This window comes from Engraulis encrasicolus, chromosome 2, assembly GCF_034702125.1.
Source record: "Engraulis encrasicolus isolate BLACKSEA-1 chromosome 2, IST_EnEncr_1.0, whole genome shotgun sequence".
NCBI classification, from domain to species: domain Eukaryota; kingdom Metazoa; phylum Chordata; class Actinopteri; order Clupeiformes; family Engraulidae; genus Engraulis; species Engraulis encrasicolus.
The window spans coordinates 19,776,995-19,792,080 of NC_085858.1; the positions used below are offsets into that span (position 1 = coordinate 19,776,995).

General features: G+C 41.1%; 1 protein-coding gene and 1 long non-coding RNA gene across 3 annotated transcripts; one reads left to right on the forward strand and one right to left on the reverse strand.

The window, feature by feature from the left end:
- Positions 1–528: 528 nt before the first annotated feature.
- LOC134461138 (tetraspanin-16-like) lies at positions 529–14,762 on the reverse strand. Of its 2 annotated transcripts, none has more exons than XM_063213912.1 (8): positions 14,680–14,762; positions 14,064–14,164; positions 10,415–10,612; positions 8,866–8,940; positions 8,380–8,487; positions 7,397–7,552; positions 6,547–6,630; positions 529–890 (listed from the first exon to the last, which is right to left on the reverse strand). In XM_063213912.1, exons 2-8 carry the CDS (start codon positions 14,127–14,129, stop codon positions 756–758), a joined length of 822 nt encoding a protein of 273 aa, XP_063069982.1. In that variant the 5' UTR covers positions 14,130–14,164; positions 14,680–14,762; the 3' UTR covers positions 529–755. The 2 variants fall into 2 exon arrangements, with proteins under 2 accessions (XP_063069982.1, XP_063069979.1); XM_063213909.1 differs by having other exon boundaries at positions 14,579–14,727.
- Positions 1,423–3,256, forward strand: LOC134461132 (uncharacterized). The gene is made up of 2 exons (XR_010037228.1): positions 1,423–1,786; positions 2,893–3,256. It is a non-coding gene; the product is annotated as an uncharacterized LOC134461132 (long non-coding RNA).
- Positions 14,763–15,086: the final 324 nt, after the last annotated feature.

A 15,086-nucleotide genomic window follows, 5' to 3' on the forward strand; every position in this document is an offset into this window, starting at 1 on the left:
ACTGGCTGGTTTAATAATGCATTTGATTTGTTTATCTTATTAGAATTGATAAGCCATTTTTGCAATTGCTTTACAAACATAAGAAAAGAAAAAAACATCTGCATAGCCTATATTTTAAAGCTGGTCAAACTTAAACTGTTTACTCAAGAAGTGGTCGAAATCTGTCATTTGTTTTCTGACACTACTAATAGCAAAGGTTATCTCCACGTCCAGTGACTTTATCTTGAAACCTCAGCTATTCAAATGTAAGGTAATTATTTTGGTCTAGGAAAGCACTCCAATGAACTTAAAATGTATGTAGCCTTACTAATGGCTACAAAAATGATAAGGCTTCTACTAGACACAACTGTCATACAGTCTGATGGCAGAAATTCAACAAGTGGTCGGCAATGCATCTCATCACACATGTAGACGAATCGTCTTGCTACAATACGGTACATTTGTCACTAGGTGGCAGGGTATGCCTGTCAAATTCCACCCAGCATGTCACAGATTACTCGACGGTTAAGGCAAATAGACACACAATGGTTGAAAAATCCCCCAAAACATTTTATTAATAATCAATATATTCACTACAAATGCGTAAGAAATATTTATTATAAAACACATGTAATTAGCACTTTGTTGCACAAATAACCTGACGGAGAGAGGTGACTTCTATAGTACAAAGGAACTATATGAAGGAAACACTTATGATAAAATACATGTATGTGATACTTTGTTGCTCTAATGACCTGACTGTAGCCAGGTGATTTCTATATTACGACCCGAGGTAGTGACTCGATGCGCTCAGTAGTCTGAGGCATGGCTCTTTGCCTTGCTACCCGCACTTCGTAACGCATGCTGCCCAGCTTCATGAAGAGAGTCATGGAGAAGACCATGGATGCGATCTGCAGAGAGAGAGCAACACATTGTCAGCTGTCAGACTCTTTCATGCCCAGCCTCTATTATAACTCTTGTAACTAAAATGGTAATATTAAATTCTTGTTACTTAAGAAACCCACGTCAAGGCTGTTTTCATGTAGTTTTTGAAATTGAATCAGTGAGTCCGTTTACATCAGGGGTGGGTAACCTAGGTCTCGAGGGCCATTTATGGCCCTTGAGGCCATCTTCTCTGGCCCCCGATATAAATTTTGTGTAATGCAGCTTCACATGAAATATGACATATTTTGTAAAGGAATCTTAGAAATTACATTTGCAATACAAATAAGTTATATTTCAGAAGACCAAGACCAATATAGGCCTAATGTGCAGGGGGAAATCCTGATTTGTGCTCATAGAATGGCCCTTGGAGGACTTTGTTATGGCCCCTCGAATGAAAAAGGTTCCCCACGCCTGGTTTACATGAAAGGGCTACAAGCAATAATTGGACAGTGTATGATCAAAACTTCAGGTTAAAGGTCCCATGGCATGGTCCTGTGGTGCTTTGTATTGGCTTGCGGGGGTGTCAGGATGTTATATCCGCAGGCTTTCTCAGTATAAAGCTGAAACACGCCATTTTGGCCTCTTAGCAGAAGGACTCATTTGAGCGCTTTCTCCAGTGCGTCAGTTTGGAGGGAGGCGTGGGAGGGAGGGGAGAGGTGTGTCCCAAGGGGGAGTGGGGGCGGGACCAAGCTCATGTGGGTGGTGGCGACGAAGCTGTGTTTGTTTGTTAGCTGCTAACTGGTAGCCATAGCTCTTCACAACGGCACGTCAAGCAACAGGGGGAATTGACGCATTTGACCCGAAGATGAAACATGTAGAGAGCTACCTGCTCATGGACTTCAGCGCAGGACGTCTCCGAAGGGTGAGTTTGAGATATTATGGCTGGAATTAGCATTTTTTGGTAGGTCTGAAAGCCCTGTTGTAGCCAGTGACTGGGTGGTAATTATTATAGCAGCAACGAGTGTATTCACCATGCGAAGAATACCTTGCAAGTGAACATCAAAAACAATATTCTTCTTTTACTTACAGTAGGCCCTACATATAATTAGTCTACTCAGCACAACCTCATTTGCTATGTGTGTACGTTGCTGGCATCGCGACTCCACTGTCTCGAAACCCAGCAACTTTCTCAGTGTGGAAAGCATGTTGAACTAGTTCTGTACATTAATGCTACGTCCTTCATTTATGGTACGATGCTACAAGTGTAAAATAAATGTGTTATTAATGAACGAGGCGGGTAATTTTCAGAACCCAAGACTTGTTTTTACCCCCTTCAAACATCGTTTTGTATCGGAGATGCTTCCCCAAGGAGGTCTATCATTGTGCTTCCCGCATTTGATCACACCACAGTACCTGTACACTGTTGACCAGTCTGTTTGGGGGAAATATGTGCACTGATGTCTGCACCGGAATAGTCAGCCTTCCCTTTTCCATGTATTCTCGCTTGTATACATTTGTGAAATGATCCAGCTTACCTGTTGACATCACATTTACCCAGGAGTTGCCACCAAAGTGTTTCCATTGTGAAATGTGTGTCTGCCTTATCTCATGTTTACCCGAGAAACCTAACACGATCATAGAACTGCCTTTTAAAAAAAATAAAATAAATAAATAAGCGTGGGTGCTAGTGTGGAAACTGATACAGTGGTCAATGCCCTCAGAAAGAGGTAGGGCCTACCTGTGAATAAGATGAAACTTTTACCATCTCTAATCTTTATCAGATCATTAGGCCCTATAATAGGAGATGCACACTTGATTTAATTTAATAGTGAACAACTTGTATAGCAGGATCACCCACCCCCACATGGGCTGTTAATTCAATTATGCAGACAATGTAAAGGCAGTGTGAACATTTATTTACAACAGCATCAAGAGTATTCCATAGGAACATATTTATTGAAGACAAATACTGGAGTGAAAGAATGACGGCAATAACAATCTCTGCAACTGTCTTTTCTTTTTTTCCAGCTGCTTCAAGTCCAACAGTGATTCCCGTGTTGTCGTGCATATCCATGCTGAGTTCCTTGATGACGAAGGACACTACACCGGGGATTCAGACTGCAGTACGCATGAACCTCAACACAAGGCTTGCTGTGACCTCTTTATCTGGCTGGCTCGTCTGTGAACTGCACCAACGCCAACATTGCCTCAGTCTGCTTTGCAGGGTTCCCAAAGACCTTGTCCAGAATGAGTTCCACGAACATGAACATAACCTTTTCACACAAAACATACAGAAAAAAGCACACATATTGTTTAGAATTCTAATTCTCCTATTTTGTAGACTTAATGTGCTATTGAAGTAACGCCAATAAAAAATGTTATGTCAAATTGAGTTGAATTGAATGCATTTTTTTGAAAACTTACCAAAAGGTTGGCTTAATCTTTTGATGGTTGATGCACTATCCCTTCTTGGTCTTGGCAATTTTGAAGAAAGGTACACCTCCTGCAGGTAGCCATAGGGCCGGTTGTTCGTTTGAATAATTGTCATTGTAGAGGAGAGCCATCTGTAAGTACAACAGACAATTTGTGAACAGATTATACATTTTATGGTAAAGCAAATATAGAAATATCATTCACAACAGAAGTTTTCAGGGGGCCTAGTGAAGGGATCCACGCCATTATCCAAACTCATGTCCACTACTTGTGCTTGTGGCCTGATTCCCACCATCCGTGGAGAAAATAATTCAGTTTCCCTGTTATATGCAGTCAGCCTAGGCACAACAACTTTTGTGGGACTTTCCCCCATTCAACATTATGTATCTTGCAATGTCATCTCAAGGCCACAAGCAACACAAGGAAGGACAGGAGTTAGTGGAAAGAACATATGATGGTAGGTGTTTCTTGCCATTTAAAGCACACAACTTGATGATCCACAATGATCCAATGATCAACAATGATCCACAATAAGGCTCTCAAACTCAAAGACAAGTGAGTCAGAACAGGCAGAAATGGCATGGGAACACTTCAAAATGTTATTAGTCACATGTTTTTTTTTTTAATTATTTAAAAAGCGGATGGCTTGAGGAAAAAAAACTTGCACAGTCTCTCTAATCTGCATTTTTCACTGGTCAGTAAACCAAAATGTTGTAGGCCTATAAGATGCCGTCATCTTCCCCGGGTATTTCAGTGTAATTTCTGATGTGGCTCAGTAGACCTGCATAGTGTTGTCATATTTCTGATTCCAATCAATGACTGCACCATACCCTGATACAGTTTTATTACCTGTTAAATGTTTTGACCTGTAACTTACATAGTGGAATGACTAATCATCACACAACCAAGGGAAAAAATGAATGAACCGTTTTGAAGCTACACAACAGTAGCTACGTTGGAAATACAGTAGGCTACATACATTTACTCCATGGCTGGGGCAGCAATGTCTTCAAGGATAACTGGTGTGGCTGTAGTCCAGGTGGCAATGCAGTCTGTCTGGCAGGCAGCATCCATGAACCATATGTCTGAACGTGTACACTTATTGTGGTGGCCTGTGAAGACAACAACACTCAATGAGATTCAGAAATACCCAATGCACTAATATGCACCCACCCACCCATTATGCCACATCATGTTCTGCATAGTTAGAAGACATTGTGAGGGACAAAAGAGTGAGTCTTCTAAACGAAAGCACATAGGTTTGCATTACTGCCCCAGTAACCAGCTTTGTTCACAATTTCAAGTGGACACACAAAGGAAATAGGAGGAATCCATGGTATAACATTATGATAACTATTAGGTTATTTCACACGTTATAAGAGGGTAGTGGGTAAATGAATGTAGTACTGACAACTACAACACATAGGCCCTATTGCTATCAGCGAGTGTCTGCATGCACTCACTAACACTGATGTAGGCCTAACAGCACTGGGTGTTAGTGATTGTAAGCTTATACATTCATAACAACTGCCATTAGGCATTGTGTCGGTGGTTGCGAGCAGGGATATTCACAGTTGCGATTCTCTTTTAAGTGTGCACCCTGACGTCAAAATCGGACACACGGCAGTCGAGTTTGAGCCTGGCTAAGGGTATTGGTAAACTCCATAGAATTAATACATTGTATTAGTTCTATGGGTAAACTCAACGAGACGCAGATAACACATCTCGTGGTTCGAAATCCGAGCATTTGATAAACTGACGACGTGACGAGCCAAGACTGACTGCTCAAAACTGTGCTACAAGCAAGCCAAGGAGGGTGTCAAGGGTAGCCAGCAAGTTACGTTGCTACTGTAAACACTCAAACCAGGCACATAGCCATGACACCCCATCGCGTAACCCACACAACAGTGTGCAAAAACCCTTGCGATACAGTTACACATGCATCATGAAAATAATAATCTGGTTAAAAAATACAGTACTTTAGGCATTGCGATTCCACGATAGCAAAACGACAACAATTCACGGTGTCTTCTTACACTCAATGACAACTGTTGATGGAAACATCCTGATAGCACTGGAGTAATTTCCCAGCGGTAGCCAAAATGGTTCAAAAATGTGCATGTCCCTCTTGAAAAGTGAACGAAAGCTACATTAATTTATGGTTTCGAGGTCAGAGCAGAGATTACACCGGGTGTTAATGTTATACTTCACAGTCATTTTCCAGACTAAACTCAGTTGATCAGAGCGTAATGCTTGCTTTTGGTGTGTTTGTAGGGCAGACTACCAGTACCATGGTTCAGGAAATTGTTCGTGCTAGCTGCACATAGCCAAGATAGCCTTTATAATGGGTGACACCCGCGTAGCATAGCAAAATTAAGTAATCTGGTCATGTGTTTAAATTTACACCGGGAACGTTATACTTCACAGTCAGACTAAACTCAGTTGATCAGAGCGTAATGCTTGCTTTTGGTGTGTTTGTAGCGCAGAGTACCATTGGTCCAGGAAATTGTTCACTAGCTGCACATAGCCAAGATAGCTATTGCAACGCTAATGGGTGGCACCCATAGCATAGCAAAATTAAGTAATCTGGTCATTAACACTATTTATAATTCACTTACTTGTTCGGAGCTTGCGGATCCCGCAGGGAGACCTGGTACGGATCCATGTCATGCTGTGCGAACCTGGCCCTGTCCCCAATTGTGGAAACACTCGTCCCGAAAATGCTTCCCACAAAAAACGCCTTCGGTAGTTTCGTTGGCAAATTATTTGGGTAAATAAAACCAAGCCACTGTGTCTTCAGGGGCTCTCCCATATGCAGTGAAAACAGGCTTTTCCCCATATTATCACATCCTCCATGTTTCAGTTGCTTAGGCGCCGCCATTTTTCTTGTCTGTTGAACTTGCTCTTCTCTGCTGATGTGATGGGCGGGCAATCCATAGTGGGTGGAAACAGTGTCTAGCTCTATTGGTGGATCCCAGAAACAGGGCGTTGATCATTTTTCCCTCTGCTACGTAGAGAAGGGAAGGCCCAATCAGCGCGCCACCTGCACGCGCCTTTTTTCAAATCTTGACCGAATGCAGGACAGCTCAGTGAACACCCAATGAAAATGTTAACCCCTGGGGTGACTTAAGGAGGCCACAGGAACTCATTTTAAGGTCTAAAAACCTTATTAAGTGAAGATTTCATGCCATGGGACCTTTAAATAATGTTTTTGTGTCATAGGTTGGTGCACTGGCGTTAAGTATTTACCTCAATAAAGCCCATGCCTCCGACAGATGCTCCCAAGACCATGCTCTCTTTCTTGATCACGTTAATCACTTTCTCAAAACAGCTCTGTAAAGTGAATTGACACATGTAAAATGTACACACAGGTCTGTTTATGGTTATCCTGATCACTTGTAGGAGCGGGAAAGGATCTGCACACTGCTTGCAAAAGACTTAATTTATTGGGAGCAACGTTTCGATCGTTAGATCTTCTTCAGGCATCTCAAGATGCCTGAAGAAGATCTAACGATCGAAACGTTGCTCCCAATAAATTAAGTCTTTTGCAAGCAGTGTGCAGATCCTTTCCCGCTCCTACATATGACAGTTTTTTGATCTGGCACCTGCTGATGCTTTTTTGCTGGATGTGCGCACTTTCCACTACACTCTATCCTGATCACTAGGTCACATTTTATATCATCGCCGTGATGTGAATCTAAAGCCATATTAGACACTTCTAATGAACATCTCTTCACAGAATGCTTGCTGCATCAGCAATCAGCATTTGCATATTTTGTACAAAACCCGTTTTCTGGGGCTACCCAAACGCTGAGATATTCCAAAACACTAAAACAAACCCAGCAGATCTACCTGTGTACAGCTGAGTGTATAGCAATATGCTCGCCAATATTGACCCCAAAAGCTTCTGACCGAGGTTTAATCGGGGTCATAAGGTGAGCTGGTGTGGCTCTTAGGATTGTCTCATAAGTAAACAGAATACAGTGAAAAGACATTACATTGCTCATACAACCTTTATGAATGTGTAGCACTCTTATCGGTTTGTGTCTTTAATCAGATATTGGGCAGGAGGTCATGCCTACTGATAGTGTGCTGTTACCTCTGAGTGAATCAAGCCTGGCATAATGGTGAAGCCATCGCAGGACGGAGAGGTGAGGTTGGCACAGCAGGTCGTAGGGTAAGCCAACCCAGTGGTCTGCGTAAACGTGGACCCCACGAAATCTGTGGTTGTGTTGTCGAGGCCACAGCATTGAAACTAACAACCAAGCACAAAGAAGGGGCACAGACAGATCTTGCCATTAAAAAGTGATCTGAGGTGATTGAGAATTTGTTGAAGAGGTCGTGTGGTATAATGAGTCACAAAATGTACACACAATCAGGGCTTGACATTGGCACCTGTCAACCGGCCAAATGCTGGTAAAACTTGGCTGTGGCTAGTAGTAATTTCAGTCTCACTAGACACTTGGACTGGTAGCTTTTTGTAGGGTTTGACATATCTGATAAGCCAATATTCTACTGTTTGCCCCATGTGCATTGATTGTTTATTCTTAAGGTAAAGAAGTTTATTGCTCAGATACTCAACTCCCTACATGAAAATAAATCAGACAAATAGAAACTATGCTAATAGCACTGATCTTCTTTCTTCAGCACTTAAATAATCTGTGCTGAGATGTATAGTATAATGGTAAGGAAAAACAACTAATGGGTCATTGACATTTGTGGTAGCAGACACCAGGTGTAACAACCACAGTAATTGTCGCTCTTGTATTAATTACTTAATTAATTAATTGTAAATTAATGTACAGGCAATGAATATGCTTTCCTGAAAACACAGTAAAAAAAAAAAAAAAAAAAAGATTTCATTTATATAATACAATTCATACAATTAGTTGTGGTTGTACCACCCTGACATCTATCAAAACATCGTGGCGAGTAGAATGGCTGAATGGCTGGTGGAAAACACTAGGTCCCAGTAGCCAGTGAGCAAAAAAAAACACCTTGATATCAAGCCCTGCACACAATTACTGTATTAATGTGTCATACAGTTGAACTATTTGAAGACGTGAGTTCACAGCCCTTTACCTTTTTCATGACGACATTCCATGCAGAGGAGATGGGATCTGCCGCAGACACACCCAGGTAAACCTTCTTCAATGAGTCCTTAAAGGTGCTATGCACCATGACTCCCACCTAAAACACCAATGCATGTTATTACCCATACGGAAACAACAAAAAGGTTAATATGGACTATACCATTCTTATGGCACATACTATAAATGTACATACTATCCATTGTACTTCCACTGTATGTTGTAGAGAGGGCCTGTCTGAGGGTGCTATTACCATTCCCTCCAACTACTTTTGTTCCTATAGAGGATCCGGAAAAGGCTAAATTGAGAAATTATTATTGGTAGGAGGGATGAACTCTGTTGAAATGTGTGTCTGATTTTACACAGCCGCTTACGTTTGGTCATGACATTCAGAAAAAACAATTACAGGTGGGAAGGGAGAACTCCATTGAAGATGCATGTCCGAGCATTTGTCAAACAGTTCACACAGCATACTTACTGAGTTATGGTACACCATGATGACTACAATGCCGACGGCTTGGGCCACAAGCCACATCACCATAACAATGAAGAACTGTGGACAGAGGAAGACAGTCCAAGGTTAATATGGAAAAACAACAATGCGGTTTGTCTGAGTGTGAAATGAGATGTTCCTTACACCAAGATCATTTGATAGCGTACTGTACAAATCACTTTCTCTGTATTGCATATGTCTATACTGTCTATGGCCGTGTCTCAAATGCCGCACTTGTGCACTTCGGGCACTGGGGATGCGCGCATGTCACGCAGCGTAAATGCAAAACGGAGTACAGCAAGACATTGACATTTATATTTTGAGAAATTACATAAGCTTTTACCAATGACATGTATAGTAGTATATTGTCATTTATATTTTTAAAATGTACAGTGTCCAGTGAATCATTTCTCTTTACAACTCACTTTCACTCGTCCCTCATGCAGGGGTCTATGCAATGAAGCAACAACAACAACAGCAATAAAAATAGGAGCACATAAGAATCTAGAGCACTGTGAAATTGTTAACGCATAGACATAAAGGGTCTAAGAGTAGGCTATGCCTTTTTCCCCACACACATAGGTGTACACATTCTACATGAGGGGTGCTGGTCATAGGGCCAGTTTTTCAAAATTCCTCCCATGCAGCCCAATGTCTCCTCTGCTGTGTCAATGAAGGCCTGTTGCCTAACTCATTATCATACAACTGTAAAACAAAGCCTGGGGAGTTTCAGTAAACTCATCCCAACTGTCCCTTCTCTGAAGGTTTTTTATTGCTCCCAAATCCAAGTTAACTACAACAACTTGACTATTCTTTTGATCACTCTTTCTTTCAAGCACTCATCGTTTTCTCTATAGGAGCTATTTACTCCAAGGGGAAATTGCGAAGGAAATCGGTTTTAAAATCGTTTTTAAAGTGTAACTTGCAGGTTAAACACCACTAAATCTCATTTTAAGAACCTCAATACATAAATTTAGATGTGATACTGTATATGTCAAAATACCGAATTATTGCATAAACAACATTTTCAGAAAACTTTGTCAAAAATAACGGCGGCTTCTTTAAAAAAAAAAAAAAAAAAAAAAAACGGAAATTTTTTAAAAAAAAAAAAAAAAAGTTTTTTTTTTTTTTTACATTTTCGGAAACTATGGCGGTGATGCGCCATAGTTTCCTCAATGTATGGGAAACACTGTATGTTGTACCCTCATCTCTCCTATGTCACTGGGTGCAAGTCAAACTAGTTCATTCATTCCATCCAATCCTGTTGCTTGTGACCTTGTGATAAAAGGCTCAACGTTACTGATGACCCAAGCGTTAATCAACACCTCACAAAAACACAATTTAAAGGGCCATTATCTCATTTGTAATCTGACAATGAAAAAGACCCCAAAAAGTTGAAGCAGGGAAACTTCATTGTTTTCTCCATGGAGGTGGGGCAACGAGGCAAGAGGCCACAAGCAACAGATAAGGATGGGATGAAACAGTTTGACTTTCACTCTGGTCCCTACTACCCTATACCGCCCACCCCACTCACCATGGTCAGGAAGCAGCGGTTGTCTTTGCAGGCCCCTGCGCAGCCAGTCAGGCTGGTAAGGCTGACGATGCCACCCATGGCCATGCAGATGTAGCTGAGGTTGACGAGCTGGACGGAGTAGTCGCCCATCAGGTCTACCAGTGCCACCGCGCCATACCTGATCCAGGCGCCAATGGAAATCAGCAGGATGCCACTGAGCTGAGGGAGAGGAGAGGAGAGGAGAGGAGAGGAGAGGAGAGGAGAGGAGAGGAGAGGAGAGGAGAGGAGGGGAGAAGGATGTGTAAGACACAGGTTCCTTCCCAGCCTTCTCCAACTTGGGGCTCACTTGAAATGTTAACAAATGTTCAGGGCCCACCTCTGACCCAAATAAATAAACAATGCAGTCAGTCACACACATATTATTTTGAATTTTAGAAAATTATTTCAAGGCCCAAATTGGAATGCCTGGCCCATTATTTGAGAATAGCTGGTGTGAGAAATAACAGCTGACGAGGTGATCTCTGATCTGTTTGATGGAAATAATGGTGAGGATTAAGGATAGACCGATATACAGTTGAGGACGATATTATTAGCCCCCCTCCTGAAATTAGACATTTCTCTTGATTTCTCAGTAAGAATTACCATTATTCACCGTTTCTGTTATTCTGGAAACAAATACACTGATGGAGATAATGTTCAATGAGTTGAATTTGGATTTTTCTATTGTTACGATGATTTTAAACAAAAAAGGGCAAAAATGACAAGGACAAAATTATTAGCCTCCTGATCATTAATAGTCAATAAGGCGCCATTTATGAACCAAAACTGACAACAGGCTCTGATAAGTTGCTACCTAGGTTGGCTCGTGCCCCACTAGGGATTTTGGCCCATTTTTTCACTGCAAAGTGTTCTAGCTGGTCCAAATCGCATGGATGCTGAGCATAGACATTAACCACAGACTCTCAGTGGGATTGAGGACTGGAATATGAGCGGGTGATTCCAATATCATGGTTTTAGTGTCCTTGAAGAACCTCTGAACTAATCTAAATGTATGCTTTGGGTTACAATGTTGTTGGAAGACCCAGCAATCCAGATTCAGACCCAGACTCCCTGTGTCTGAGGCTGAATAACAGACTAAACTTGATGCCCTTCCACTATGTGTAACTGTGGAAACTGCTTAGCCTCATTAGACCAAAGAAGCATTGGACACCTGCCTAGATGATTGTTATTGACCTGGCCTCACCTGGAGGTTTTTTCCCCCCCAAGAAAGACAGTTGTTAGGGCTTGTCATCATATTGGGCTTTGGGCCATCATCACAGAAGAACCCCTTTACTAAAGGCAGTGCATATCAGAGTGTTATTGAGCTTTACCCGTGAACATTTGAAAGTCAAAAATGAGTTTTGAACGTCTCTGCTTTCATCTGATGATATTCAATTGCACCTGCTTTGATGCATGAATTCTGCTTCTGTCAGGTGAAGAAAAGGATAGGCCTTAGATCGTTATAAGATGGTTTCCACAATTAAACATGGTGGTGGATGCATCATTCTGTGGCAGCCTCAGCCACAGGAAACCTTTTTTAGGTGTACGGCACCATAAAAACTGAAAATTATGATAGAATGTGGAAAGTGACCTTGTAAAAATATGCTCATAGAGGGAGTTAAGATCTTCACTGGATCTTTCAATAAGATAACAACCCAAAACTTGCATCCAAAATAGTTCAAATGTTCTTCAAGGATATTAAAACCATGGTCATGGAGCGGTTCAGACCTCAATCCTTCAGATAGTATTTGAAGACTGCTGAAAATGAATGTCCATCCTCAACATCCATGCAATTTGGACCAGCTTAACTATTTGCAATGAAGAAAATGGACCAAAATCCCTGGTTGGACATGTGCCAACATAGTTAACAACTAATCAAAGTGCCTGGTGTAAATTTTTGTTCATAAATGGCACTGTATTGACTATTAATGATAAGGGGGCTAATAATTTTGTCCTTGCCATTTTTACACTTTTTTGTTTAAACTCATTGTGAAAATGTAAAAGTCCAAATTTAACTTATTGGATACTATCTCCATGGTGTATTCGTTTCCAGAATAACATACATTTATTAATAATGATCATTCTCAATGATCAATGAAGAGATATGTCTAATTTCAGGAGGGGGGCTAATAATATCGTCCTCAACTGTATATATCGGTATCGGTATCGGTATCGGGCCGATATTTGCAGTTTTTAAGTGTATCGGTAGATACACGCATGGTTTTGGCCGATACGCAACATTTATTATTTTATGTCATTCGGGTTCTTTTAAAAGCACCAAGACACTTTATTTTTTTATTACTCGATTGTTAGACATTACTTGATTGTTAGAGTGGGTGTTTAAATGTTACAAGTTCTACCTCAATTTGATAATGTTAAATGAATGTTTATTTTTAACTTGAGACCTGGAATATCTGTCATTTTGTAACATTTTTTTTAACCCATATCAGGTATCGGAAATAGGGTATCGGCCAAGGGTGATGAAAAAAAATCGGTATCGCATCAGCCATTAAAAAACCTGTATCGGTCGACCCCTAGTGAGGATGCAATAGCCCAGGGGTGTCAAACTCAGGCCCGGGGGCCAAATTTGGCCCGCGGAGCCATTTTATTCGGCCCGCGAGATCATTTCAAATTTGTATTACAGTTGGCACACATACACCATTAATGTAAAGCGTAACACAACTTGAACATGAAATTTGCTGTATCACAGGATGTGCAGACACTATTTGAACAGACAAAAATGATGGGAAAGAGTATAACTGAAATTTAAGTATGAGTATGAAGTGCATGCATGCACAATTTTAGTCCATTTTAAAAAATAATTGTTGAGTTCGGCCCGCGACTTCGTTCCAGATTTTGATTTTGTCCCACAGTCAATTTGAGTTTGACACCCCTGCAATAGCCCCATGGGGACAGTAAAGTCTAACTCATAACAAGGTGGAGGCTTAAATACTCCAATGAGGAACGCTCTGCAGTAGCCTAAATTATTACACGTTTTAACATGTGAAACAATCTGTTGTATTATACTTTAGTTGATTGGAAACCTTGGCATCGCAGCAATGTTGTGGTTGATCTCATAAATTAAAGTAAGAATTTGAATTACTGAGTGTGTGCCATACTTGATTGCTCGGTCTTGAACAGTTGACTTGTACCATGAAACCTAAACCGCCGTGTTTGGTAAGTGGGTTGACAAGGTTGTCTCACTGTCCACTTCATTCCCATTGGGAACAGATTTCCATGGTGACTGTAGGCTATGGGTTATGCTATATGCGTTGTATGCATTTCAGGGTTGGAAAATCAGACATTTCTGATCAGGAAGCATTGGCCTTATGCCCTTGAGCAAGGCATCTAACCCCCACTTTGCTCCAGGCACTGTAACTAATATAAGTCGCTTTGTGTCAGTCAAGTGTAATAAAGTACATCAGGAAAGATCACAAGTATGAAATCTATATTTCTTATAGCCTACTCTTGTTTGTTTGAGGCTCTACGTATGCCTTTATGTTGGCCATTCAACCAACTATGTTCATGAATGGGGAATCTCAGATAAATGAAGAATGATGATGTACACATATTTCATATTCATCCAAAAGAAAACTGTGTTCCACAAAGTGGAAGAATTGTTTATACTCACAAATATCACTGTACAGGTAAATAGTAATGAATACTTCAGACATTTGTACACGCGTTGTCCTGCCATTATTCAATCCAAGGCTGTGTTGCTGATGTGGAGGTCTGCGGAAGATACAAGATGGCATGTTCTAGGCTATTTTTCTCCATATTGGCGCAGACCTACTGACTGCTTTGCCCAAATTTCGAATGTTTGGCTGGTTTTAACACAGCTCATGGCTCAGTTGCAGAGGTAGCTCTGTCATAGCTAACAGGGGTCTGCCAAGCCAAAACTAAACTCTTTCTTTTCATTTGAGAAGAAAGCAATTATTAAGTAATCCACAATGTAATTCCTTACCCATATAAAACATATTCCAGAGCCCACATTTTATCCGAAGACATGTAACTCCGCACCCTAGCATGGCGTTCACGATCAATCTCTAGCTAACGTTTATGCATAGCTAATAAAAACGTCTTGAAAAACATGCATTCAATGAATGTAACGTTTACATTTTTGGCGTGTATGCATGAGGTACTTACTGCTGGAATTATCAAACTGGGTTGAAGTCACACATATGGGTTAATCATTGTGACTCCAAACGTTTTGAGATTAGCAGCTAGCCTGTTCTCTTACTAAATACCTGAAAGGTCAGGATGGGACACATCTAGGATTTCACCATGGCAACCCTGCAGGCAGTTCAGGAAGTCTGGTGGGTGGGTAAATTAGGCTACTTTTAGAACTAATAACTACCGTAGTTCTAGTTCTAGTGTCCCGTCTCTACTCACGCACAGCATTTGAGCCCAAGCATGCAGGCACGCATCTAGGTGTAGGGCTGGATTGGTACTGTAGCATACATACCATAGGGCATTTTCCCAGTGGGCCAACTAGGGTTGCCACCTTTCAGAAATGAAAATAAGGGACACTTGATTGTCGCGGGGGTCTGGGGGACCTACCCCAGAAAAAAATATGTTCTTTTTTAGATGCAATTTCCTGCATTTTAACAAAATTGTGGCCCGTTTCAGCTATTCATGAAAATAAGGAAAAATG

Coding starts and splice junctions, on each gene's coding strand:
- LOC134461138 (XM_063213912.1), bottom strand. CDS start 14,129: ATGGCAGGACAACGCGTGTACAAATGTCTGAAGTATTCATTACTATTT. Junction 8,488..8,865: donor TCATGGTGTACCATAACTCA/GTAAGTATGCTG, acceptor TTGGTGTTTTAG/GTGGGAGTCATGGTGCATAG. Junction 891..6,546: donor GAGGCATGGGCTTTATTGAG/GTAAATACTTAA, acceptor CTCTCTCTGCAG/ATCGCATCCATGGTCTTCTC.